The sequence below is a fragment of the Hylobates moloch genome, unplaced genomic scaffold, assembly GCF_009828535.3.
Source record: "Hylobates moloch isolate HMO894 unplaced genomic scaffold, HMol_V3 SCAFFOLD_11, whole genome shotgun sequence".
NCBI lineage: Eukaryota > Metazoa > Chordata > Mammalia > Primates > Hylobatidae > Hylobates > Hylobates moloch.
Genome location: NW_026652286.1, coordinates 86526162 through 86550829, shown reverse-complemented (window position 1 = coordinate 86550829; position 24668 = coordinate 86526162). Strand labels below are relative to the sequence as shown.

Below are 24668 nucleotides of genomic sequence, written 5' to 3'. Positions count from 1 at the left end.
CAGGAGTTCAATACCAAGTCGGGCCAACAAGGCAAAACCCCATCTCTACTAAAAATAAAAAAATTAGCTAGGTGTGGTGGTGGGCGCCTGTAATCCCAGCTACTCGAGAGGCTGAGGCAGGAGAATCGCTTGAATCTGGGCAGCGGAGTTTGCAATGGGCCGAGATAGCACCAGTGCAATTCAGCCTGGGCCACGGAATGAGACTCCATATCAAAAAAAAAAAAAAAAAAAAAAAATCATGCAGAGTATGGTTATGGGAGGGGTGCCTTGACGAATTTTTTCTGTGGCTTGAAGTTATATAACATATTAACTATGATGATTTCAAGATTAATTAGTGGAATATCCTTGCTTGTTTAAAGCATCTTGAGGAGGGAACCTAAAGCTGATTGTTTTTAGGTGAGTTCAGTAGACTTGGAAAATTGTTATATATTCTGATATGAATCCTCTTTGTTAGCTTCTCACTGACATAAAGTTATTCTATTGATGGGGCTGGGCACAGTGGCTAACACCTGTAATCCCAGCACTTTGGGAGGCTGAAGTGGGTGGCTCACTTGAGCCCAGGAGTTCAAGACCATCCTGGGCAACATAGCAAGACCCTGCCTCTACAAAAAATGAAAACTTAGCTGGGTATAGTGGTGTGCGCCTGTAGTCCTAGCTACTCAGGAGCCTGAGGTGAGAGGATTTCTTGAGTCTGGGAGGCCGAGGCTACAGTGACCCAAGATCATACCACTGCACACCAGCTTGGAGTGAAACCCTATCTTTAAAAAACAAACAAACAAAAAAGGCCGGGCGCAGTGGCTCACGCCTGTAATCCCAGCACTTTGGGAGGCTGAGGTGGGCGGATCATGAGGTCAGGAGATCGAGACCATCCTGGCTCACACAGTGAAACCCCATCTCTACTAAAAATACAAAAAATTAGCCCGGCGTGGTGGCAGAAGCCTGTAGTCCCAGCTACTCGGGAGGCTGAGGCAGGAGAATGGCGTGAACCCAGGAGGCGGAGCTTGCAATGAGCCGAGACTGCACCACTGCACTCCAGCCTGGGTGACAGAGTGAGATTGTCTCAAAAAAAAAAAAAAATATATATATATATATAAAGATATTCCATTGACTTGTTCAAATGTTTAAGTTGATAGTATTTATTTAAAAATCCTGTAATAGCTAGTTGCCGTGTGTTTCCCTTTACTGTCTTCAGTTTTTATTTAGACCAAGCTTGTCCAACCTGAAGCCCAACACCCAATTAGAAGCCCAATTTCTAAACTTTCTTAAAACATTATGAATTTTTTTTTAACCTCATCAGCTATTGTTAGTGAGGTTCATGTGTGGCCCAGGGAAGCCAAAAGACTGTACACCCCTGATTTAAAACCATGTGTATACACTGATATATTGTAAACATTTGAAAGAAAATAATTACCATCATATCTATGTTAGAGTATCATATCTACTTCCTTGTATTTTAAGAAGACACTTAGTTAGAAGACCATTTCATAATAAAGTAATTATATAGTGTTATATAGCAGTGAGCTAAAGTTTGGTTTATTTGCCTTTGCTCCTGGTTTAGCCTGAAGGAATAATCATTTGTTAGTAGCTGGCCAGCATAATGCTTTGACCTTTGAGGTTAGGTAAGGGGCTAATAGAAGGCTTGTTCGCCTTTACTCAGAAATCTGTTTAGTTGTATATGTAACCATCTGTTTTCCCTCCACAGAAAATCTGCAGCTGTGCCTAGGGGAGTTTCTACCCAGACTACTAGATCCTTCTGCAGAAATCATTGTCTTGAAGGAGCCTCCGACTATTCGACCCAATTCTCCTTATGACCTATGTAGCCGATTTGCAGCTGTCATGGAGTCAATTCAAGGAGTTTCAACTGTGACAGTGAAATAAGCTCCCACATGTTCAAGGCCCATTCTGGTTTCTGGCTGCCTGCCTCTTGCACAGAGTTCGTTGTCATAGTGCTCACCTTGGGAAAAGGATTAGGTGGGCACATAAGATTCCAATTCAGACCCCAACCATGCTGCATGGGTAAAGAAGGATTGAAAATAAAATTGCACTTTTTAGGTACAAAATCATAAAAGCTATTTCACTAGAAAAGGCAGAAAGCAGTATATTAAGGCGTTGAATTACGCCAGAAGACCTGAAATGCCTTGTACCTACAACAATGCTTAGGCTTTTCTAAGCCTCTTGCCACTTTTAAAATTATCCTTCAGGCATAAATATTTTTGACAGCAGAATAGAAGAATGATTCATGAGAACCTGAACCAGATGAACAGCTACTAGTTATGTTATCAAATACAGTTGACATTTAAAAATTCTTAACTACAAGAGATTAGAAATATAAACCTTGCCTGGCTCTTGCCAGGAGATGACAAAATGGGTTGCTGATGAACTGCACCCTTTTACATGTGGGTAGAATATAAGGTCAGATGGCAGTGAGATGTTGAAAAGTCAAAAGAGACCTGTCTCTCTCCTTTCTTTTCTATCTTTAAGTAAACCAGAAAACCTCATACTCAGTCCTCAGTGAAAGAAAGTAAAGTATTAAGGACTTTAGACAGAACAGCATTGTGTAACTTGACCGAAGATCATGCATTAATAGTTATTAGGCATTTAGGTAAATTTTTCAAATACCTAAAAATTGTCAAAAACAGTCAATAGGGCTACTGCTGGCCCAAAGACCATTTTGGTCCACCTCCTCTTTTTTGCTCTTTTTTTTTTTTTTTTTTCTGAGACAGTCTCACTGTGTGGCCCAGGCTGGTGTTCAGTGATGCAATCTCAGCTCACTGCAAACTGTCTCCTGGGCTCAAGTGATTCTCGTGCCTCAGCCTCCCGAATAGCTGGAATTACAGGCGTGCACCACCCCACCTGGCTAATTTTTGTATTTTTAGTAGAGATGGGGTTTCACCATATTGGCCAGGCTGATCTCTAACCCTGGCCTCAAGTGATCTGCCTGCCTCAGCCTCCCAAAGTCTGGGATTGCAGACAAGCCACCGTACCTGGCCTTCTTTTTTGCCCTTAAAAGTAAGGGAGTGGGTTTTCTTTTTTTTTTTTTTTTCAGACGGAGTCTCGCTCTGTCGCCCAGGCTGGAGTGCAGTGGCACGATCTCTGCTCACTGCAAGCTCCGCCTCCTGGGTTCACGCCATTCTTCTGCCTCAGCCTCTCCGAGTAGCTGGGACTACAGGCGCCCGCCACCACGCCCAGCCAATTTTTTTGTATTTTTAGTAAAGACGGGGTTTCGCCGTGGTCTCGATCTCCTGACCTCGTGATCCGCCCGCCTCGGCCTCCCAAAGTGCTGGGATTACAAGCGTGAGCCACTGCGCCCGGCCAAGGGAGTGGGTTTGTACAAAAAAAAAAAAGGAAAGAAAGAAAAAAGCAGCATACATATGCAAAACTATATATATATGTATATGTAGAGAAAAATACTTCCCGTTGATCATTTTTAAAAGGCTTCTGATTGGATATTGTGTTTTAACCAAATTTTAAAGATTAATGGAATCATGAAAGGGAAAAAAAATTGATACAACTATGCAGATTTTATAAATGTGCAATAAAAGTATTTGTTTTACCTTTGATGTGCAGTATTGCCTTTATTTAAATATATATTTTCCGTTTGGGAAATGGACATTCTTGGTATTTGTCTTGTTCCGATTTGTCTTCTTTAAAACCAAAAAGCAAGGGTTGATAAACTGGATAGGGACTGAAGCGCCAGTGTTTGAGATAGAAGGCAACAGTCAATTCTTGAGCAGCACCTAGTGGTAACTGATACTTTTTAATCTCCTTGGCTATTTGCATTGCATGTAAGCTTATCTACTTTGTAATTTGTCAAATTTTAGAATGCAAAAACAGCAATTTTCTTAGAATGGAGTTTCTTATATAGTCATTCCTCAGCAGACACTGGCAATTACTCCCAGGACTCCTGCATATACCAAAATCCATGCATACTCAAATTCTGTAGTTGGCTTTGCAGAACCTACATATAGGAAAAGTTGACCCTCCATACGCTTGGGTTTTCACATCCTGTGAATACTCTATTTTCAGTCTGCGTTTGGTTGAAAAACATCCTCATGTAAGTGGACTCATGCTGTTCAAACCTGAGTTTTTCAAGGGTCAGACTGTATTTTGATTAAACGCCATGCTTTACAGATATTCAGAGGTGCTTTAGTGTTTTAAAACTCATCGCAAAGATTTGTTTCATGGGAAGTTGATCAATTTTCTTACTGATTACCCTTTACAGTTTAACATTCTGTGTACCACCATTTGCCTTTCATTTTTTAATCCCTGTCAATATTGAATCCTGTGTGCAGTGCTTCAGTTATATTATTTTACTTAACCCTGGGATGATGATAGGGACCATGATTTATCCAAGGTTATAGATCTTGTAAGTGGTAGAACTAGGACACTAATTCTTGGTGTGTCTGACTTCATAGCCTGTGCTTTTAACAGCTGTTCAACTGTCCTTGGTAATCGTGTGAAATATTTTGTTTTGTGTCTCCTTCACAGTAGTTATTTGCTGGTCAGCTATTGGGAATCTACAGGTGGCCAAGAAAGGAACGGATGGACATCTGGAGTATGTGGTGCTGAGTAGTCTGTATCATTTGGATCCACCAGGGGGAGTGCTGAGAACTATTAATAGTTTCTTATTCCTAACAGTAGCTGGCTGCCTTTAGGTACAACCAAAGGCCTCCACAAACTAAGGTCTGAGACTGGTTTGTTTGTTTCCCAGCTGTCAGGCTAAGCATTTTTTTTTTTTTTTTTGAGACAGAGTCTCACTCTGTCCCCCAGGCTGGAGTGCAGTGACACAGTCTCGGCTCACTGCAAGCCTCCGCCTCCCAGGTTCCAGCGATTCTCCTGCCTCAGCCTCCCAGGTAGCTGAGATTATAGGCATGTGCCACTATGCCCAGCAACTTTTTGTATTTTTAGTAGAGACGGGGTTTCACCATGTTGGCCAGGCTGGTCTCAAACTCCTGATCTCAGGTGATCCGCCCGCCTCGGCCTCCCAAAGTGCTAGGATTACAGGCATGAGCCACCGCACCCAGCCAGGTTTCATCTTTGATAGTTGATTGACCAAGCCCTGTTTATTGAAAACATCATCCATTTTCCAGTGCCTTGCACTGCTACTTTTGTCATAAATCAGATGTGTTCACAGGGGTCTGTTTCTGGGCTCTTTTGCGTGTCCCATTATCCTATTTGTCTGCTTGTACCAATATTGCACTTTTTTCCTTTTTTTTTTTTTTTTTTCTTTTGAGATAGAGTCTTGCTTTGTCGCCCAGGCTGGAGTGCAGTGGCGTGATCTCGGCTCACTGTGACCTCTGCCTTAGGGTTCAAGTGATTCTCCTGCCTCAGCCTCCTCAAGTAGTTGGGACTACAGGCGCATGCCACCACACCCAGCTAATTTTTGTATTTTTAGTAGAGATGGGGTTTTGCCATTCTGGCCAGGCTGGTCTTGAACTCCTGACCTCAGGTGATCTTCCCATCTTGGCCTCTCAAAGTGCTAGGATTACAGGTGTGAGCCACCGCGCCCGGCCTTCACACTTTCTTAATTAGTATAGCTTTGTAACAAGTCTTTATTTCTTGATTTCTGTTAAAAAAAAACTTCCTCCAGTTTTGTACTTCAAGATTATCTTGGCTATTCATTTTTTGTTTGTTTGAACAGGGTCTTGTTGTCACCCAGGCTGGAGTGCAGTGGTATGATCATGGTTCACTGCAGCCTCAACCTCCCAGGTTCAAGTGATCCTCCCACCTAGGCCTCTTGAGTAGCTGGGACAACAGTAGCTTGCCACAACACCTGGCTAATTTTTGTATTTTCTGTAGAGATGGAGGTCCTACTATATTGCCCAGGCTGGTCTTGAACTCCTGGGCTCAAGTGATCCTCCCAGCTAGGCCTCCCAAAGTGCTGGGATTACAGGCGTGAGCCACTGAGGCTGGCCTCTTGGCTGTTCTTGATCCTTTGCATTTTGGCATAAATTTTAGGATCAGTTCATTAGTTTCACACATGCACACACAAATCTCCAAGTATTTTTGATTAAGTTTACAATGACCAGAGATAATTTGGAAAAACTGATATCTGCATGGTATATCTTATTTTTTAAAGGTTTTTCTTAATTTTTATATAAAGGTCTTCCACCTCTTCCAAAAGATTTATTCCTGGGTTTTTTTAAGTTTTGACATTCTGGGTAAATGTCATTTTTCAGATTGCATTTTTATTTCTTCTCATATCTAGAAGTGAATTGATATTTAATAGTTTATAGACTTCAGAAGATTTTTTTATATACATAATTATGTAATCTGTGAACGATGACTTTTATTTCAAATTCTTACAATTTTTATTTATTTTTCTTGCCTGATTACACTTACTAGGACCTTCAGTACAATGCTGAATATATAGATGGTGAAAAGTGGGCATCTTTGTCCCCTAGTATCTGGTGGGGGGGGGGGGTCAATATTTCACCATTAAGTATGCTGTAGGTTTGTTGTAAATTCCACTTATTAGGTGGAAAAAGATTCCTTCTGTTACTAGTTTGCTGAGTTTTTTTTAAGCTTGAATTTTATCAAATGCTTTTATGTCGAGATGGTTACATAGGTCTCTTTCTTTATTCTGTTAATGTGTGAATTACATTTCTTGATTTCCAATGTTAAACCAGCCATGCGTTGTAAGAATAAAGTAAATTTGACCATGATATTTTTTATATGTAGGTGGATTTTTGCATGAATATTCATAAGACAGATTGGCCTTGTATTTTCATTTCTCATAATGTGCTTGTTAAGGTGTTGGTGTCAAGATTATTCTGGCCTTATTGAATGCATTGGCAAGTCGTCTTGTTTTCTATGCTCTGGAAGAGTGTGGGTAAAATAGGGTTATTTCTTCCTTGATGATTGGAAGAATTCATTGTTGAAGCCATCTGAGCCTGGAATTGTCATTTTGGTTTGTGGGAATGCTTTTCATTATAGATGTAGTTTCTTTCAGATATGTGGGGTTTTCAGATCTTTCTGGTTGCTTCTTTGTATCAGTTTTGGAAAATTATTAGAAGTGTGTCCATTTTATCTAAAATTAAAATTTTATTTACAGGAAGTTCATAATTTTATCTTGTGACTATTTATTTATTTATTTAGAGACAGAGTCTTGCTCTGTCGCCCAGGCTGGAGTGTAGTGGTGCAATCTCGGCTCATTGCAACCTCCGCCTCCCAGGTTCCATCGATTCTTCTGCCTCAGCCTCCTGAGTAGCTGGGGCTACAGGCGCGCACCACCATGCCCAGCTAATTTTTGTATTTTTAGTAGAAATGGGGTTTCACCATGTTGGCCAGGATGGTCTCGATCTCGACCTCGTGATCTGCCCGCCTCAGCCTCCCAAAGTGCTGGGATTACAGGTGTGAGCCACCGTGCCCGGCCGACTTTTTATTTCTAATTAGGGTCTGTATAGTAATATCTGCCTTTTGTTACTGATATTGGGTGATTTGTATCTTTTTTGCTTTCAGTATTTTGCAGTCAGTCTTTTCAGGGGTTTATTAATTAGTCTTTTCAAGTAATTATTTGCTTTGTTTATTTTTCTCTTTTATAAGTTTTTTCCTGCTTTTTCAAATTATTATTGTTATTTTTTTTGAGACAGAGTCTTGCTCTGATGCCAGGCTGGAGTGCAGTGGCGCGATCTCGGTTCACTGCAACCTCCGCCTCCCGGGTTCAAGCAATTCTCCTGCCTCAGCCTCCTGAGTAGCTGGGACTACAGGCATGTGCCACCATGACCAGCTAATTTTTATATTTTTAGTAGAGATGGGGTTTCACCATGTTGGCCAGGATGGTCTCGATCTCTTGACCTCGTGATCCACCTGCCTCAGCTTCCCAAAGTGCTGGGATTACAGGCGTGACCCACTGCACCCAGCCCTTTTTCCTGCATTTTTAATAAAAAAACTCTTCAGTGGTGGTCGTTAACCTTGGCTTCCAATTCAGAATCAGCTGTGTCACTTTAAAAAATACAGCTGCCAAGTCCTCAACCCTATGGTTACTGTAGGGTTAGTTGTTAGACTTGGGCTGGTCCATTGATACTTTTATGGTTTAAAAAGCATCACAGGTGATTCTGATATACAGTAACAATTGAGACCTACTCATTCATATAACTTTCTTTTATTTTTCTTTTCTGAAACTGTCTCATTCTGTCACCCAGGCTGGAATGCAGTGGCATGGTCGTGGCTCACTACAGCCTCGACCTCCTGGGCTCAAGCGATCCTCCTGCTTCAGCCTCCTGAATAGCTGGGACTACAGGCATGAGCCACCATGCCTGGCCTATAGAACTTTTATACCTATATATAATTTTCTGTATAATTAACCTTTCCTTTAATTACCAAAAACCCGTCAGTTCCTTAAGGTTTTCTCATAAGTTGAAGTTCTGAGCTAATCAATCATTACATTACTTTTTCCTGAGCCTTTAAAAAAATTCTCTACCTTCTTTTTAAGTTGTTGAACAATAAACTGACACATTGATTTACTATAAGTCTGAGTAGAACTGGCTTAAGAGAGGGGTATGTGTGTGTGTGTGTGTGTGTGTGTGTAGTAAAGGGACACAAGCATAGGTGAGAACAGATTTTAAGGATGTTAACATGTCTTCCTTTTAGCACCCTTGGCTTGGGCACAGTGGCTCACGCCTGTAATACCATCACTTTGGGAGGCCGAGGTGGATGGATCACTTGAGGTCAGGAGTTCAAGACCAGTCTGGCCATCACAATGAAACCCCATCTCTACTAAAAATACAAAAATTAGCCAGGTGTGCTGGTGGGCACCTGTAATCCCAGTACTTGGGAGGCTGAGGCAGGAGAATCGCTTGAACCTGGGAGGCGGAGGTTGTAGTGAGCTGAGATCTCACCACTGCACCCCAGTCGGGACAGAGTGAGACTCTGTCTCAAAACAAAACAGCACCTTTGATTGCTGCATTGCCCATTAAGTTGTTGGCTAGTTATGGTGACCCCTCAATCTCCTTCTTGTGTTATCTGTTTGCCATTTATAGACAAGAGAATAGAATCTATTCCAGGAATGGGTCCAACAAGGCACAAACCTGGCCTCTTTCCTTTTAAAAAGAAGATAAGCCTGGGTTGTCCCTGCTGTCCCAGCAGGACAAGAAATTATCATAATTAATGAGTAGGAATATTAACTTTGAGTACAAGTAGAGGTTAGAAACTATCTGAAGAATTTAGATGACTTGGAATTGATAAGCTGGCACAAAAGTGGTACCCAGGAATGCCAATAGTGAGCTCTCAAAATTAAATATTTGCTGGTCCTGATATGAGTAGAATTCATGGAGGGATGGTTGGTTTTCTATCTAGAGTCCTGGTGATGGGCTGGATGTTTCACTGCATGGTGAAGATTATCTTCTCAACTTAGCACTCAGATTTTAACAGCCAGGGCAGAATCCCTAGTGATGACTTGAAAGTAGTATTGTCGGCCGGGCACGGTGGCTCAAGCCTGTAATCCCAGCACTTTGGGAGGCCGAGGCGGGCGGATCACGAGGTCACGAGATCAAGACCATGGTGAAACCCCGTCTCTACTAAAAATACAAAAAAAATTAGCCGGGCGTGGTGGTGGGCGCCTGTTGTCCCAGCTACTTGGAGAGGCTGAGGCAGGAGAATGGCATGAACCTGGGAGGCGGAGCTTGCAGTGAGCCGAGATCGTGCCACTGCACTCCAGCCTGGGCGACAGAGCAAGACTCCGTCTCAAAAAAAAAAAAAGAAAGTATTGTCATTCACAAAGTCATCTCGACTATCTCTACTTATGGAATAGCCAGAGCTCATTCATAGGTTAAGCAATTCTACAGCTTTCCTGATAAGTCATTAAGGAATCAGTATGTCTTAAAAGATGTGGTTCCAAGAAAAGAATAGTGACATTGGAATCTGACAGATCTGAGTTCAAATACTGGCTGAACCTTTTTTTCTGGTCTATAAATTGAAAATATTTACCTGGGGGCTGTGTTTTAAGGGTTAAAGAAAAGAATAGACAGCAATGACTCAGTGTATAGATGCAGAGATGCAAATGCAGTGCTCACAGGGAAATTCATCATCCGGGCAAGAATTTTAAGGGTTATCCTGACCTGCATAGGGCCCGCAGGTGGGTTTTAAATAATTGGAGTTTATTATCAAGGTATCCAGGGAGCTATGGGCCTCTGGCAAGTGGATTAGCCAGTGTGACTGGAAGACAGTGTTATGGAAGGGATTGGGGCTTATGCTTTATATAAAAATTGCGGTATTTCAGATCTGTTTGAGCTGAGTGTGATGGTGCATGCTTGTAGCTTGAGCTACTCCAGAGGATGAGGCAGGAGGATCGCTTGAGCCCAGGAGCTCAAGGTTGCAGTGAGCTATGATCACACGACTGCATTCCAGCCTAGGCAACAGAGTGAGACCCTGTCTCTTTAAAAAAAAAAAAAAAAAATCCAGATCTGACCCTTATCCTGTTTTAGATATATTTTTCTTTAGTCATCTTATTGAATGGCCTGAACTTGATTGATAGAGCATGATGAGTTGACAGCTTTATTTCTGTTTTTACTACTACCTTTTTTTTTTCTTCTTTTTTTTGAGACGAGTCTCGCTCTGTCGCCCAGGTTGGAGTGAGTGCAGTGGTATGATCTCAGCTCACTGCAACCTCTGCCTCCCGGGTTCAAGCGATTCTTCTGCCTCAGCCTCCTGAGCAGCTAGGACTACAGGTGTCTGCCACCACATCCAGCTAATTTTTGTATTTTTAGTAGAGACGGGCTTTCTCCATGTTGGCCAGGATGGTCTCAATCTCTTGACCTCGTGATCTGCCTGCCTTGGCCTCCCAAAGTGCTGGGATTACAGGCGGGAGCCACTGTGCCCAGCCCACTATTACTTTCAAAATGATCTTTCCCTTCCTTGCTGCTTGATAGCATCTAAAAAAGATCTCAAAGGTTTATTGTCATGTATGAGTAGGAAAACAGAATTATTTTCATGTATGAAAGAGACCAGACTAGTCTCAATCTAAATTCACTCTCATTCGTTTCAGTGCTTCTCCTCTGTCCTTAGTTCAGGCCTCAGTCTGTGGTTCCGAGACCAGCAGTAAGGAAGGAGATGTAGGATTTCTTTCACTCTCCCTCCCCCATTCCTTCGGCTCACCCCCAATTTGGTTCCCTCAGAGCCTGGGCGAGGAGAATTTATAGGGGAAAAAAGCAAAGGGCATTTTTTACTTAAAAAACTGTCAGCCAAGTGCGGTGGCTCATGCCTGTAATCCCAGCACTTCGGGAGGCCGAGGCGGGCGTATCATGAGGTCAGGAGATCGAGACCATCCTGGCTCACACGGTGAAACCCTGTCTCTACTAAAAATACAAAAAATTAGCTGGGCATGGTGGCAAGTGCGTGTAGCCCCAGCTACTCGGGAGGCTGAGGCAGGAGAATGGCGTGAACCCAGGAGGTGGAGCTTGCAGTGAGCCGAGATTGCACCACTGCACTCCAGCCTGGACAACAGAGACTCCGTCTCAAAAAAAAAAAAAAAAACCCCCAAGAAACTGTCATTGTCTAGATGCAGTGGCTCATGCCTATAATCTTCAGCACTTTGGGATGCTGAAGTGGGAGGATCACTTGAGCCCAGGAGTTCAGGGCCAGCCTGGGCAACATAGTGAGACCCTCCCTCTGTTAAAAAATAAAAATTAAATTATAAAAATAACTGCCATTTATAATAGTCTCTTGATTCAATGTCCTTTATTATGACAGGAACCCAATTACTAGGTCTTATTACTAGGTCTTGTAGGGGGCATTTTATGGGCTCTTCAGAGAGCCCTGTAGAAAACCTTCACACGCCATTCATTCCCTGATGGCTTTGGGTTTTCTGGCTGACCTCTTCCCATTCCTCTTGGGTCCTGCCCTAGTCATCCACACTTTCCAATGGCACTTTGGAACATCACCCCGATTGCCTTCTCCAGCACCCATTTGGGTATAGGACGTTCACCACCTTGTCTTAGTAAAAGGCAGAAGTGCAAGTGCTGCTGCTGTCCCACTCCAACAAGCCTCCTGCTTTCAGGCTGCTTCAGTGGAGGTCACACACCTGCCTCTAGGCCTCTGCCTAGGTTTTCCCAAGAGCGTTCTTGGGCTCCATTCTGGTTGCAGTAGGAGCGGGCCCACGGAGTTTCTGCGGCTCAGCAGGTTTGGGATGGGGGTTGTCTCAGATGCCAGTCTTCCCTCCTGGGAACAACTTGGATCTGCAAGTGGTTCTCTCAAGGTCCACCTCCATCCCATTCCTCACTAGGAAGGACAGAGAACATAATAATACTCTAGACTGTTATGAATTCCCTTAGTGAGTCTGGACTCTTCTCTCCTGTAGGATGTTGGGAGTGAAGGTGGACCAGTTTGGACACCTCTTAGCAGCCCCTCTCTTTAGAATATAAGGCACTATCACCTATGGGACAGGGCTTTGAGGCTTTGCTCAAAACTCTGGGCAACAGAAAAGTTCATTCCACATCCTATAAACGTAGATGGGATCATGACAAAAACAACTGGGTTAAAAAATAATCCATCAATTGATGGAGTAGAAAGGAAACTACATCTTCTTTTAGTTCCCTGTGAGACCAGTGACTGCAAACAAACATTTTCTTAACTGAGTTTCTTACTGTCCTAATCCTGGCTGTGAGGACACATCTCCTGGCCAGAAGCCCATGAAACCATTCTGACTTCTTTCCTATCCCCAAATTAGGTTCCCTTAGGACTTTTCCCTAGAGCTAATTCAGAAGCTCAGAAGGGTTACAGATGAGTATTTTAATAGAGACCTTCTGGAATGCCTTCACTCCCAATTTTCAAACCCAAAGATAGTTTGATGGAGAAGATAGCACCAAGTTCCTAAACTCTAACTGCATCAAATTTGGTGAGTCCCTGAGTTATTTTCCTCCACTACCTTGCACAATACTTCTGGCTTGAAATATTGATTAATGTTTCTTTCTCTTTCTGATACATATGACTACACACCTCTCCATGTGTAACCACAATAAAGAAATGTTTTTGATGTGAGAGTAATCTGCCACAGATCTATATGAGAAAAAGCTGTGTTGAAGCTATGATTTAGTTAGTTCCATTTTTATTTCTCATTATTTCCCCCTTCAAAGCAGATGGCTAAAAACAGTGGCAGTTTTAGGTGAACCTCATCTCCTTCCTCAAACTCTTTCTCTAAATGTGGATTCCCACTAGAATTCAGATCACATTCCCTTTCAGGGAAAGACATGCTGTTGGCCACATGGCCAGTATGTCATCAAGAGTTTCTACCCACACCCATTTAAAAAATTCCTTTTGTCCTTTATAAAGAGAGTTGGGAAGACAATATTTTCTTAACAAATCTTTAGTGTCCATTTCTCTGCAGAGGAAGCCATAATCACTTGCTGATGAAAAAATATCAGCACCTGCAAATGTGGGATTCAGGTGAGGGCTGCAAGCCACCAGCAGGAGCAGGTGAGCCACCTGGCAACAAAGACCCTGTTTAAACCTCAATATAAGCACAAAGGAGGGTTTTATTTGAAGGTGTTTGGTTTTTCCATCGACTTCAGTGAGAATTTTTTTTTTTTTTTTTGTGAGACGGAGTCTCGCTCTGTCACCCAGGCTGGAGTGCAATGGCGTGATCTCGGCTCACTGCAACCTCTGCCTCAGCCTCCTGAGTAGCCGGGATTACAGGCACGTGCCATCATGCCCAAGTAATTTTTGTATTTTTGTAGAGACGGGGTTTTACCATGTTGGCCAGGCTGGTCTTGAACTCCTGACCTCAGGTGACCTGCCTGCCTTGGCCTCCCAAAGTGCTGGGATTACAGGCATGAGCCACCACACCTGGCCTTCAGCGAGTTTTTCCTTTGGTCTGGTCGATTGTCTAGGCAACTCATCCCATGAGGCCATAAGATAAGGCAAAGAAAGACTGCCATGGTGCCAAAGCTGGCTTCAAGTCTTGACTCAGTTAATTACTCACCATGGTCATGTCACCTAAATTCTCGGAATCTCATTTTCCTCAGTAGCAAAACTAATAATATCTGCTCTTCGAAAACTCAAAAAATTTTCAAGATATGTTCAGTAAAACTACCAAAATTTGTAGGAGTGCTTTGTAAACCTGTAAGCCCAACACAACCGTGTGATAAGGTAATTTCACAGAGACAAGTCATTAGGAAAGGGAGAGCAGGTTACTGCTGTAGTCAATTGGAAGCCAAGCTCCTGTTCCCGGACCACGTGCTTGGCTTCCCATGGTCCTGAGAATAGAGAATATGTTCCTTACTGAGGCCTACGAGGCCCTACAAGGTCTGGCTTCTTCCTACTTTGCCAGCTTCACCTTATGCATCTTCCTCTCCCCTCCTCACCTGGAACTGCTACCCACCCTTTACTGTTCAGCCAGTAATCGCTTCCTTTGAGTACCGATCTGTGAATCACTGACTAGGTTAAATCCTTCCTATTGCATGATCTTTTTTATGTATATATATTTTTCTCTTTTTTACATTCATAAAAGTTGATTAAACTATTGCATGATCTTATAGAACCATGTACCTTTCCAAATTTGTAAAAGTTGTCTAAGTTACTATTTACATTTATTTGAGTGATTTTACATGAATATTTGTCTCCTGGCTGGGTGCAGTGGCTCACGCCTATAATCCTAGCACTTTGGGAGGCCAAGGCGGGTGGATCACTTGAGGTCAGGAGTTTGAGACTAGCCTGACCACGGTGAAACCCTGTCTCTACTAAAAATACAAAATTAGTGGGGTGTGGTGGCACACGCCTGTAATCCCAGCTACTTGGGAGGCTGAGGCAGGAGAATTGCTTGAGCCTGGGATGCGGAGTTTGCAGTGAGCCAAGATCGCACCATTGCACTCCAGTGTGGGTAAGAGCAAAACTCCGTCTTAAAAAAAAAAAATTGTCTCCCTATTTTGCCTGAATGAGGGACAGGAATATATTTTGTCTTACCATTTTATCCTGGTTCCTAGCACATGGTCAGTGCTCAATAAATATTTGTTAAGTGAGTGAATAAATGATCAGATGGATGAATAATGAAATTATTCTTTCATGTAGATGCTGGAAGGTCATGAAAATGCTTAGATAATTGAGCCTCACCCCTGATTGAAACTTTGTCCAAAGAGCTTTGAAACTTTATTGAGAAGGAGTAGCTAATAAAACAGACATTGGAAACCATTTTCTGACTTACCAGACACAGAAAGCCAGAATACACCTTTGATGCAAACTGGCCCTTTGTACTCAGAGCTGTATTTGCCTAGGGATCATTTTGATTTGCACGTGCCAAGTAGACATACACAAAAGGACAGGCATAAAAGGAGAAGGAGCTTTCTGGAGAAACTGTGACTTTCAGAGAAATCTGCTCTGGGTAAGAAGGTAAGAGTTGCAGAAGATGAAGTTGCACCTGTGCAGACTCCATTTCTGCAAAAAAAAAAAAAAAAAAAAAAAAAAGGTATTTTTCTAAGGAGGGAACTGTCCTGGGCTACTTTGGCAAATTTGTTTACTCTTGAGTCGTAGTGTGTGTATTCTTGCTTGAGCAATGGCTATCTCGTGATATTTGGGCTATTTTATCAGAAGGCGAGAGGTGTTGTGAGACCTCAGAGCTGAGCTGACAAAGCACAGCACCAGCTTGGGGAGGGAGGAATGTCCCTGGTACTGTGAGGAATGCAGCACGCCTCTGAACCTGGAGAAGTGACCTACTTGGGGCATTAGGAGCCATCCCCTTTAGCTGCTCTCCTGAGGGAATTGTTGGCAGGGCTAATGGTGATTCTTGAACTGATTACAGGAGTGGAGGACAGGTGGCAGGGAGAGGAACAAGGTGGATGCTGCAGGATGATTGCAGCTGACAAACAGGTTTATGAGCAACAGGAGGCTCCTCCTTGAGGACCTGCAGAAATGCCAGAGGACGACCTGAGGTGGGGTAGTCCATTGCAGGCAGAACAAGCAAAGGAACTTAGGTTATTGTTGTGGAAGGGACTTGATTTGTAGTCACAACCTGGGTAGGTCTGCTGACACTCAGGTTAAAATTTAAGAGGAGGCCAGGAGTTTGATAACAGCCTGGGCAATATAGCAAGATCCCATTTCTACAAAAAAATTTAAAAATTAGCTGAGCTTGTTGGCTCATGCCTGTAGTCCCAGATACTCAGGAGGCTGAGGCAGGAGGATCCCTTGAGCCTAATAAGAGTTCGAGGCTGCAGTGAGCTATGATCATGCAACTGCACTCCAGGCTGGGTAACAGAGTGAGACCCTGTCTCAAAAACAAAAACAAACAAACAAAAAAAACACAGCAAAACAAAAATGCAAGCAGTTTATACTGTGATTTTGCACATGGTAGAGGATGTTTCTGAGAAGCTACTTCTTTCATATACATGCCCACATTGGGCAGTATTCGGACACAGTCATTCTAAGGTAATCACTGTGTCCCGGTTTGCTTGGGACTTTCCTAGTTTTAGCACTGAAAGTACCTTGTTCTGAGCAAACCAGGAGGGTTGGCCACCCTACCACTCACACAGACTGACTGTTAACCTTCAGGCAGGGAAGACAGAGTAGACTGCTTATTGCCTCACAGTGTAGCAGAAACAAGACCATGTCTCTCCTTTGGGATATTAAGGATCTATAAAACAGCAAAGGTATATCATGAAGCTCTCTTTCAAATTGTACATCTGAGGCTGAAAATGGACACAAAGAGAATTTCTGTCCTAAGATGCTGTTCTGGGCCAATAATTCATTTTCCTTTGCCAAGGCACCTTCTCCAAGTTTTATTTTTTAAACCTCTACAGAACGGTAAGTGCCTCTTCACACTAGATTTTCTCTGATGGTTGCAATTTTGTAATATATTTTTCCTTAGTAATAAAAGAATCAAATATGTAATTAAGGTTATGAGTTTTAGAGCATTTTTATATAAATAAAATCTCAAATCAGAAAAATATGTTTGTTAGGCACTGTGCCCTGATTTTTTATTCTGAAATGAGGACTACCATATCATCAAGACAATCACATCCTTGATAAGTGGGACAGTGACCACCACCTCCAAAATGAAGCAAACAAACTTAGAGTGAGAAAGGATTCTACGGAGAAGCCAGTCCTAGATGACCAGGTTCCTAGGTCTTAGCATGAGGTGGAAGGAGCCATCTGACTCCTCCACTGGAGCACAAGATGGGGGGACTGTGGGACCAGCCATCAAAGGAAAAGACACATCTTCTTTTCCCAGGAAGGCCAAGAAGATGAGGATTAGCCCACCAAGAGCCAGGAAAATACCAGCAGCCCAGCCCAAGTAGAGGGCACCTCCAAATTCCCACCAAGGTATGATGCCAGGGATGCTGTCATCCCAGAAGTCTTGGATTGTAGCATGGGCCACCCAGGAGACTGGAAGCAGGGTAGTGATTGAAGCGGATGCCTCCAAAGTCCCTCCCAGGAGGCCAAGCCGCCTCTTGAATGCCCATCTGATTCTGTGAAACTGGAAGCATTCAGACCCAAAGCTGGAGAGCAAAAGCCCCAATAGGCCCAGCCCATGGGAGGCTACCATGAGGATGCGGGGTACCTGGAGCTCCTGGGGCAGAGACAAGAAGGATTCAAAGGCGTTGCACACAGTGGCGACTTCCTCTTGATCCACACAGACCTCCCAAATCCCCATGATCCAGGTCTCCATCTCGTTCAGTTCCAGATTAAGAGTCTTCCACTGGGGCAAGAGCAGACCCAGCCAAGGAGGGAGAGAAGTAGCCCCCTGAGCTGGACTTTTGCACGGAAACTCCAGGCCATAGTCACTCCCACTACAGATGCAGAAAGATAAGGAGCACGAGTGGGTCAGTGACTGGTTAGCAGGGACTACTTTTCAGGAGGCTTGAGTGGAAGATCTTTCACACTGGGAGAGGGCTCTTGTTTCAGTGTTCTGAGCAGCAGCTGAGGCAGGTGCCAGGAATTGGCAATGTTTGGGTTTAGTGGGTGTGTCCAATATCGGATGTGGGTGTGAAATCTGGGGGAGGGTCCCGTGACAGGCAAAAAAGCCATACAGGGAGCCATCAATACATATTTGATGAATAAATTAATAAACTAAAATCACTCCTCAGCTGTGAGATCACAAGAATGATTGATGTTCTGGAAATATACGTTGATATAATCTTTTTGAAGGGCAACATGACTTTATGTTTCATGCTTTTAAACATACGCATACTTTGACCCAGCACCTTATCTCCAGGAGTCTACCTAATGTATCATGAATATGTACAAAGATTTATGAAAATGTCCATTGTAATATTGTTAAGAATTGTCAGTTTTTGTTAATACTAGGCAGCCATTTTAAAGTGATTTTGTAGAAAGAATTTTAATGATTTGAAAAATATTTTTGATATATTGTTAAGTGAGAAAAGCAAGTGACCAATCAGTACATAGAATATATAGAATGCAGCTGGGCACGGTGGCTCATGCCTGTAATCCCAGCACTTTGGGAGGCTGAGATGGGTGGATTACTTGAGGCCAGGAGTTCGAGGCCAGCCTGGGCAAGATAGCGAAACCTCACCTCTACTAAGAAAGTGAAAAAAATTATCTGGGCATGGTGACACACGCCTGTAGTCCAAGCTGCTTGGGAGGCTGAAGCAGGAGAATCTCTTGAACCTGGGAGGCAGAAGTTGCAGTGAGCCGAGATCATGCCACTGCACTCCAGCCTGGGTGACAGAGTGAGACCCCATCTCAAAAAAAAGAAAAAGACAAAGAATACATAGAAATATGTGCATCTGTGTGTGTGTGTGTGCGTGCGTGTGTGTATGTGTAGACCACAAAATGTTAACACGATTATTTTGGTGATAAAATTATGCATAGTTTTTATTTCCTTATTTGTGCTTACCTATGCATTTTACACATTTTATAAATTTATCACTTAATATTTTTATTACAAAAATCCCACAAATATTAATTTTACAAAATAATTTTAAATTCCTCAATCCAAGGAACCTACCCAGACCCGGAATAGCCCCAGAGGGAGGCGCTCCCTCCCCAGGCTCCCCTTGCTGCTGGGCCAGCTATAAATAGATAGTAATCATACCAGCTTCCATTCCTGTTTGTTGCTGCTGCCAAGTAGCAGGTTCTGACAGGAAATGAAATAATTTGCATTTACTGAGTACGGCTAAATGCCAGACTTTTGGCTAGACACTTGATCCTTATTTAATTTTCACACTGCCACTGTGTGATACACGTTACGTAACTCGCCAAGGTCCCCCAGCTGGTAAACAACAGATCCAACATGAACCAGGCAGCTCAGACTCGGACATTTGATGTTCTTGTCCCCAGGCTGCAGCAGCTGCCCCTGCACACTGGTGACACAGCATGTGGGTGAGGCTTAGTCTTTATAGCAAGACAGAGAAGAAAATGGATTTATTCTGTTGGAGTCATGAATGTCTGACTCATGTGTTTCCCTATTCACAAATTAACCTACTCCACACTGTGGTAGATATGAAGTGAAAGCAAAGGTGTTCCTGAAAGGAAGATGAAGGGGTGGCCTGCCCCTCCACACCTGTGGGTATTTCTAGTTGGGTGGGACGAGAGACTGAGAAAAGAAATAAGACACAGGGACAAAGTATAGAGAAACAACAGTGGGCCCAGGGACTGGCACTTAGCATACCAAGGACCTGCACCGGCACTGGTCTCCGAGTTCCCTCAGTTTTTATTGATTATTATCTTCATTATTTCAGTAAAAAGCAATGTAGTAGGAGTGCAGGGTGATAATAAGGAGAAAAACATGTGAGCAATAGAATCTACGTCATAATTAAGTTCAAGGGAAGGTACTATGACTGGACATGCACTTAAGGCAGATTTATGTTTCTCTCCACTGAAACATCTCAGTGGAGTAAAGAATAACAAGGCAGCATTGCTGCAAACATGTCTCGCCTCCCACCATAGGGCGGTTTTTCTCCTATCTCAGAATTGAACAAATGTACACTCGGGTTTTATACCGAGACATTCACTTCCCAGGTGCAGGCAGGAGACAGTGGCCTTCCTCTATCTCAACTGCAAGAGGCTTTCCTCTTTTACTAATCCACCTCAGCACAGACCCTTTACAGGTGTCGGGCTGAGGGACGGTCAGGTCTTTCTCATCCCATGAGGCCGTATTTCAGACCATCACATGGGGAGAAACCTTGGACAATACCCCGCTTTCAGGGGCAGAGGTCCCTGCAGCTTTCTGCAGTGCATTGTGCCCCTGGTTTATTAAGACTAGAGAATGGTGATGACTTTTACCAAGTATACTGCTTGTAAACATTTTGTTAACAAGGCACGTCCTGCACAGCCCTAGATCCTTTAAACCTTGATTTCATACAACACATGTTTTTGTGAGCTCCAGATTGGATCAAAGTGGTTGGATCAAAGTGGCTGAGGCAAAGCTACAAATTAACATCTCAGCAAAGCAATTATTTAAAGTAGAGGTCTTTTTCAAAATGGAGTCTCTTATCTCTTTCCTTTCTACATAGACACACTAACAGTCTGATCTCTCTTTCTTTTCCCTACAGAAGAGACATCTCCTGAGAAAGGTGGATCTTGACTTTGTCTAACTGATGGCTCAACACCTAAGCCATCTGGTATACCAGTGTTTATCAGTGGTGTGAGGGTTTGGAGGAAGGCACACAGAATCATCTGAAGTGCTCTTTTCTCTTTTATTACAGGAAACTTCAAACATATACAAAAGTAGAATGAATAGTATAAAGAAATCCTATATTGCATCATTTCACTTCAAAAATTATCCACTCATCCCAATCTTGCTTCATTTCTACCTGCACCCACCCCTTCCCTTTCATACTATTTTGAAGCAAATGGGTTGCTTTTTCAAATTATAGGCACCTTATGCTGCTTTTATACAAACATGATGGCAAATACTGTGCAGACTTGGAAACGCTGTCTGCTTGGAAACGCTGTCTGCTTGTACTGTCCTCTGCCAGAAATACGAATTCGCTACTTTGCTTCTTGAATACAGGTATGTCATGTGTATGTGAGCCATGATAGGCCAGGAGGAATCCTTTCAGACTTTGCTCCTAACTTCCTTGCCTTTTCCTGATGATTTGTGAACATCTGTGAATTGGGAAACATATAAGCCATGACAAATGTGAACTATGAAGAAGGTGCGGTTAATGAGGGAATACAGAACACAAGCATTTATTAATTTCTTTTTTTAAATTCAAGTATTCATTCATTGCTGCATGCATTGACTGTGTGTAGCCATCACAGTCCATGCTGCACGCTCTTTCTTCTCCTTTCTCAGCCTAACTCTGGCTCTTCCCTGACTTTTCCTTGGACCTTGAGGAACAGTCTTCACCTTACCCAGTAGTCTCTCTGCTCAGGAAGAAGTAAGAGCTTAGACAGTTGTGTTTTGTGGATATGTATACACAGTTTTTCTGGAGGGAGGTCCCAGAACCTCAGCCTCAAAGTAGCACTTCCTTTCATTCTCACTTCAGATTTCTCATTACCGTTGTCAAAAGACAAAATTACAACGAATTTAGTTTAAAGCTCTTAATTCACTTTGTCTGTGATTCTAGAATCAGGCAACACTTCATTCCATAAAGTAGAATCAGTGTCCCGATGAGCTGAACAGAGGAGGTTGGTTTTATAGAAAGAAAAAGGCTGAAGAAAGGAGAAACAAAGAACAAAAAGCAGATTGGCTGTTTCAAATTTAATTTCCTTGTAAGGTGGGAACCGAGAAACAGAACAATAGAAAAATAACTGATTGATTGGTGTCAGTTTAGTTCAGGTACTTTTTTGTAAGAATTAAAACAGAGGGAACTTCGTTATCATGCAGACTGAAACTGGCAGGTTTGAGAATTTGGTGATTATCTCTCATTCTCATGATTCTCAGAAGGTCAGATAGACAGCTTAGTTTTGGTTTGGTGAAGCAGAGCTTTAGCATGAGTGACTCCATTTTAGTTTGGTCTGTTGGGCTTAGTGCAGGAACTCAGTCCAAAGCAATGGCCTCCTGTAAATGTTAACATTGTGAAACCTTTCTAATTCAGAGACTGGGTGCTTCTCCTCCAATATTTCCTCTGCCATTTGCACCTTCCTCAGGGGCAGATTAAACTTCAGGGCTCATTACTTGCACAGGCCCCTTCTAAGGCTGGCATCTAATTTTGTATTCATTATTTTATATTCTTTTTCTAAAAGAGTCGTTCCCCTCCCTGTAACTGTATAAGATTTAGGATCCACTAAATCTAGATCCATCCCTCATCTACCTACAAATTAGTAATTACCATATTTTTCTGTGATTATATATTCACATGTTGTGGGTCCCCAGACCTAGCACAATGTCTGCTATGTGATAATTGCTTAATAAATATGCAGTACAAAGTTTCAGAATTTTCACCTGTCAGTCATTCTTTGTTATTGGGCATTTATTATTAGATGCAGTTAGAATTCAAAGTAAAGTTGACAGGTCTACCAAAAAGAAATTGATTTGGTTTTCCAAGGAAAGGAGTTTCTCAAGATGTTTTGGCTGCTTTCAGTGCTTCCTCTCTCAATCCCAGTTTTGTTTCCTTTGCTCATGGCACGTGAATTGGCCCTTGCTTCACTGGGATAAACAGATTGTCTCGCAGACACTTAGAATTGTCAGGGATCTTAGGGTCAGTGCCTACTTGGGGTCAACCCTCACAATATACCTTTTTAAAAAACAAAAAACCTTTTAATCAAAACAGTACATTCGGCTCTTGGTATCCACGGATCCAACCAACCACAGATCAAAAATATTCTGGAAAAAAACTAATAAAAAATGACAATACAACAACAAAAAATAATGCAAATCAAAATACAATATAACGACTATATAGCATTTAGATTGATTTGTATTAGGTCTTATAAGTAATCAAGAGATGATTTAAAGTGTATGGGGAGGATGTGTGCTGGTTACTTGTAAACATTACATCATTTTATGTAAGAGACTTGAGCATCCATGGATTTTGCTACTGGGGCAGGGGAGGTTTCTGGAACCAATCCCCCCATAGCAAGGGAGGACTGTGTATGTTTACCGTAGAAAAATAGAGAAAGCAAGGGCAGAGAAGAGAATAAACACCATAAATCCACCACCCATAGGATAATTTGATGTCTGTCCTTTACATACATAGTTATCTACTTTTTGTTTTCTGACCAATGGTTATAGACTTAAGTTTTTAAAAAGGAATCATACTATACATAGAATATTGTGAACATCTTTCTGTATGCAATGCATTAAAATAATGAAACCATTTTTAAAAGCTTTTGACACATTTACATATTTATAATCTGACAGAAAGTACTAAGTATCTTGTTCACACAGGACTAATATTATGTATATCTAAGTAATATAAATATGTAATGGAGGTAATGTAAATGTGTAATGTATCACGTAGATGTAATATATGTACATAGATGCAATTATAAGCAACCTTTTATTTATAATGAAGTGACGCCACTTCTTTACACAACTCCAGAGGGCGCCATTCATAGATTCTGGTGCCACAGCGGCCCAATAAATGTTGAGGAAAAAAGATTGAGATGGGCTTGTTGGCTCTTTCAGTTAGATAATTTTACAAGTAAGCCTTTTAAAGTTTAGAAAGGTTCAGTTAGACCTGGTTATTAAAAACGTTTAATTTCCTTCAGTGAAAAACGGGCGGGAAGCGACAAACTTTGAAAACAACTAAGGAAGAAAACGCGTCTGCTTACAGTTTGCCAACTACGGGACACCGTGGAAATCCCATCCCGGGATTGGCGCGGTGCTTGCTGGGAGTTGTAGTGCGCCCCTCGCCTTCCGGGCGACGGTCTGAGGCCCGCGAGACTCCGTTTCCCGGCAGGCCTCGCGTCAAGACGGCCGGCGGGACGGGAGCTGCCGCGCTGGCTACGAGAGTGACCCAGTCAGCGTTGGTTCCCGTCTTGGCCATGGCCTCGTTCGTGACAGAAGTTTTGGCACACTCCGGGAGGCTGGAAAAGGAGGATCTGGGGACCCGGATCAGCCGTCTGACCCGGCGGGTGGAGGAGATCAAGGTGAGAGCGGGGCAGCTGTCTGCTGACTGGAAGGGGACGCCGGCTCCCTGTGTGAAGGGGCTGGAGAGAGGAGTCAGGGGCTAAGGGCAGATAGAGTGGGGACCAGCAGAGTGGGACCTGTCGGGGAGATCTAGTTGTGGGGGCTGAATGAGGAGTGGGGGGGGCCCAGAGTGTGTGGATTGAGGAGGGATCTTGGAGGGGAGCCCAGACAGGGGCTGGGAACTGAGGAGGCCAGGAGGCCTGGGACTGTGGGGACGAAGAGGCGGTGGCTGGAGAGCACTGGGGAGTGGAGTTATGTTGGGGAGGGGTGTGCCGCGGGAAGAGGGAGACTGAAGAGACCAGCAGAGCGGGAGGAGCAACTGGAAGCTCCGAGGAAGCTAGGGAGCGAGCGCGGGAGAGAAATAGAAAAGACAGGATCCCCCTTCCTCTTCTTCCATCGATGAGTGTTTATTTCCTCCACCCACTCCTTGATTTGTTGATGAATAAAATATCCTGGAGGATTGCACCTTTCTCCTCCCCGACATTAAAAAAAAACCCCAAACCCTCAGTATGTTTTTATTTTTATCTATCTATCTGTCTATCTATCTTTCTATCTTTTGAGATGGAGTCTTGCTCTGTCGCTCAGGCTGGAGTGATCTCGGCTCACTGCAACCTCTGCCTCCCGGGTTCAAGCGATTCTCCTGCCTCAGCCTCCCGAGTAGCTGGGATTACAGGCGCGCGCCACCACGCCTGGCTAATTTTTT

General features: G+C 43.1%; 3 protein-coding genes across 13 annotated transcripts in view; 2 read left to right on the top strand and 1 right to left on the bottom strand.

Moving 5' to 3' along the window:
• Positions 1 to 3560, top strand: part of USP28 (ubiquitin specific peptidase 28) — an 80224-nt gene extending 76664 nt beyond the window's left edge. For all 10 annotated transcript variants that reach the window (XM_032167441.2, XM_058446422.1, XM_032167448.2 and 7 more), the window contains one exon: positions 1703 to 3560. In XM_032167441.2, coding sequence (XP_032023332.1) covers positions 1703 to 1878 — 176 coding nt within the window. In that variant the 3' untranslated portion in view covers positions 1879 to 3560. The remainder of the gene's footprint in view (positions 1 to 1702) is intronic.
• Positions 3561 to 17026: 13466 nt separating this feature from the next.
• On the bottom strand, positions 17027 to 17700 carry CLDN25 (claudin 25). The gene is given in 2 exon segments (XM_032166911.1): positions 17027 to 17625; positions 17628 to 17700. Coding segments are annotated over 2 exon segments (672 nt in total).
• Positions 17701 to 23734: 6034 nt separating this feature from the next.
• ZW10 (zw10 kinetochore protein) overlaps positions 23735 to 24668 on the top strand; it is a 42467-nt gene continuing 41533 nt past the window's right edge. For both annotated transcript variants that reach the window (XM_032167439.2, XM_058446814.1), the window contains exon 1: positions 23735 to 23925. In XM_032167439.2, coding sequence (XP_032023330.1) covers positions 23821 to 23925 — 105 coding nt within the window. In that variant the 5' untranslated portion in view covers positions 23735 to 23820. The remainder of the gene's footprint in view (positions 23926 to 24668) is intronic.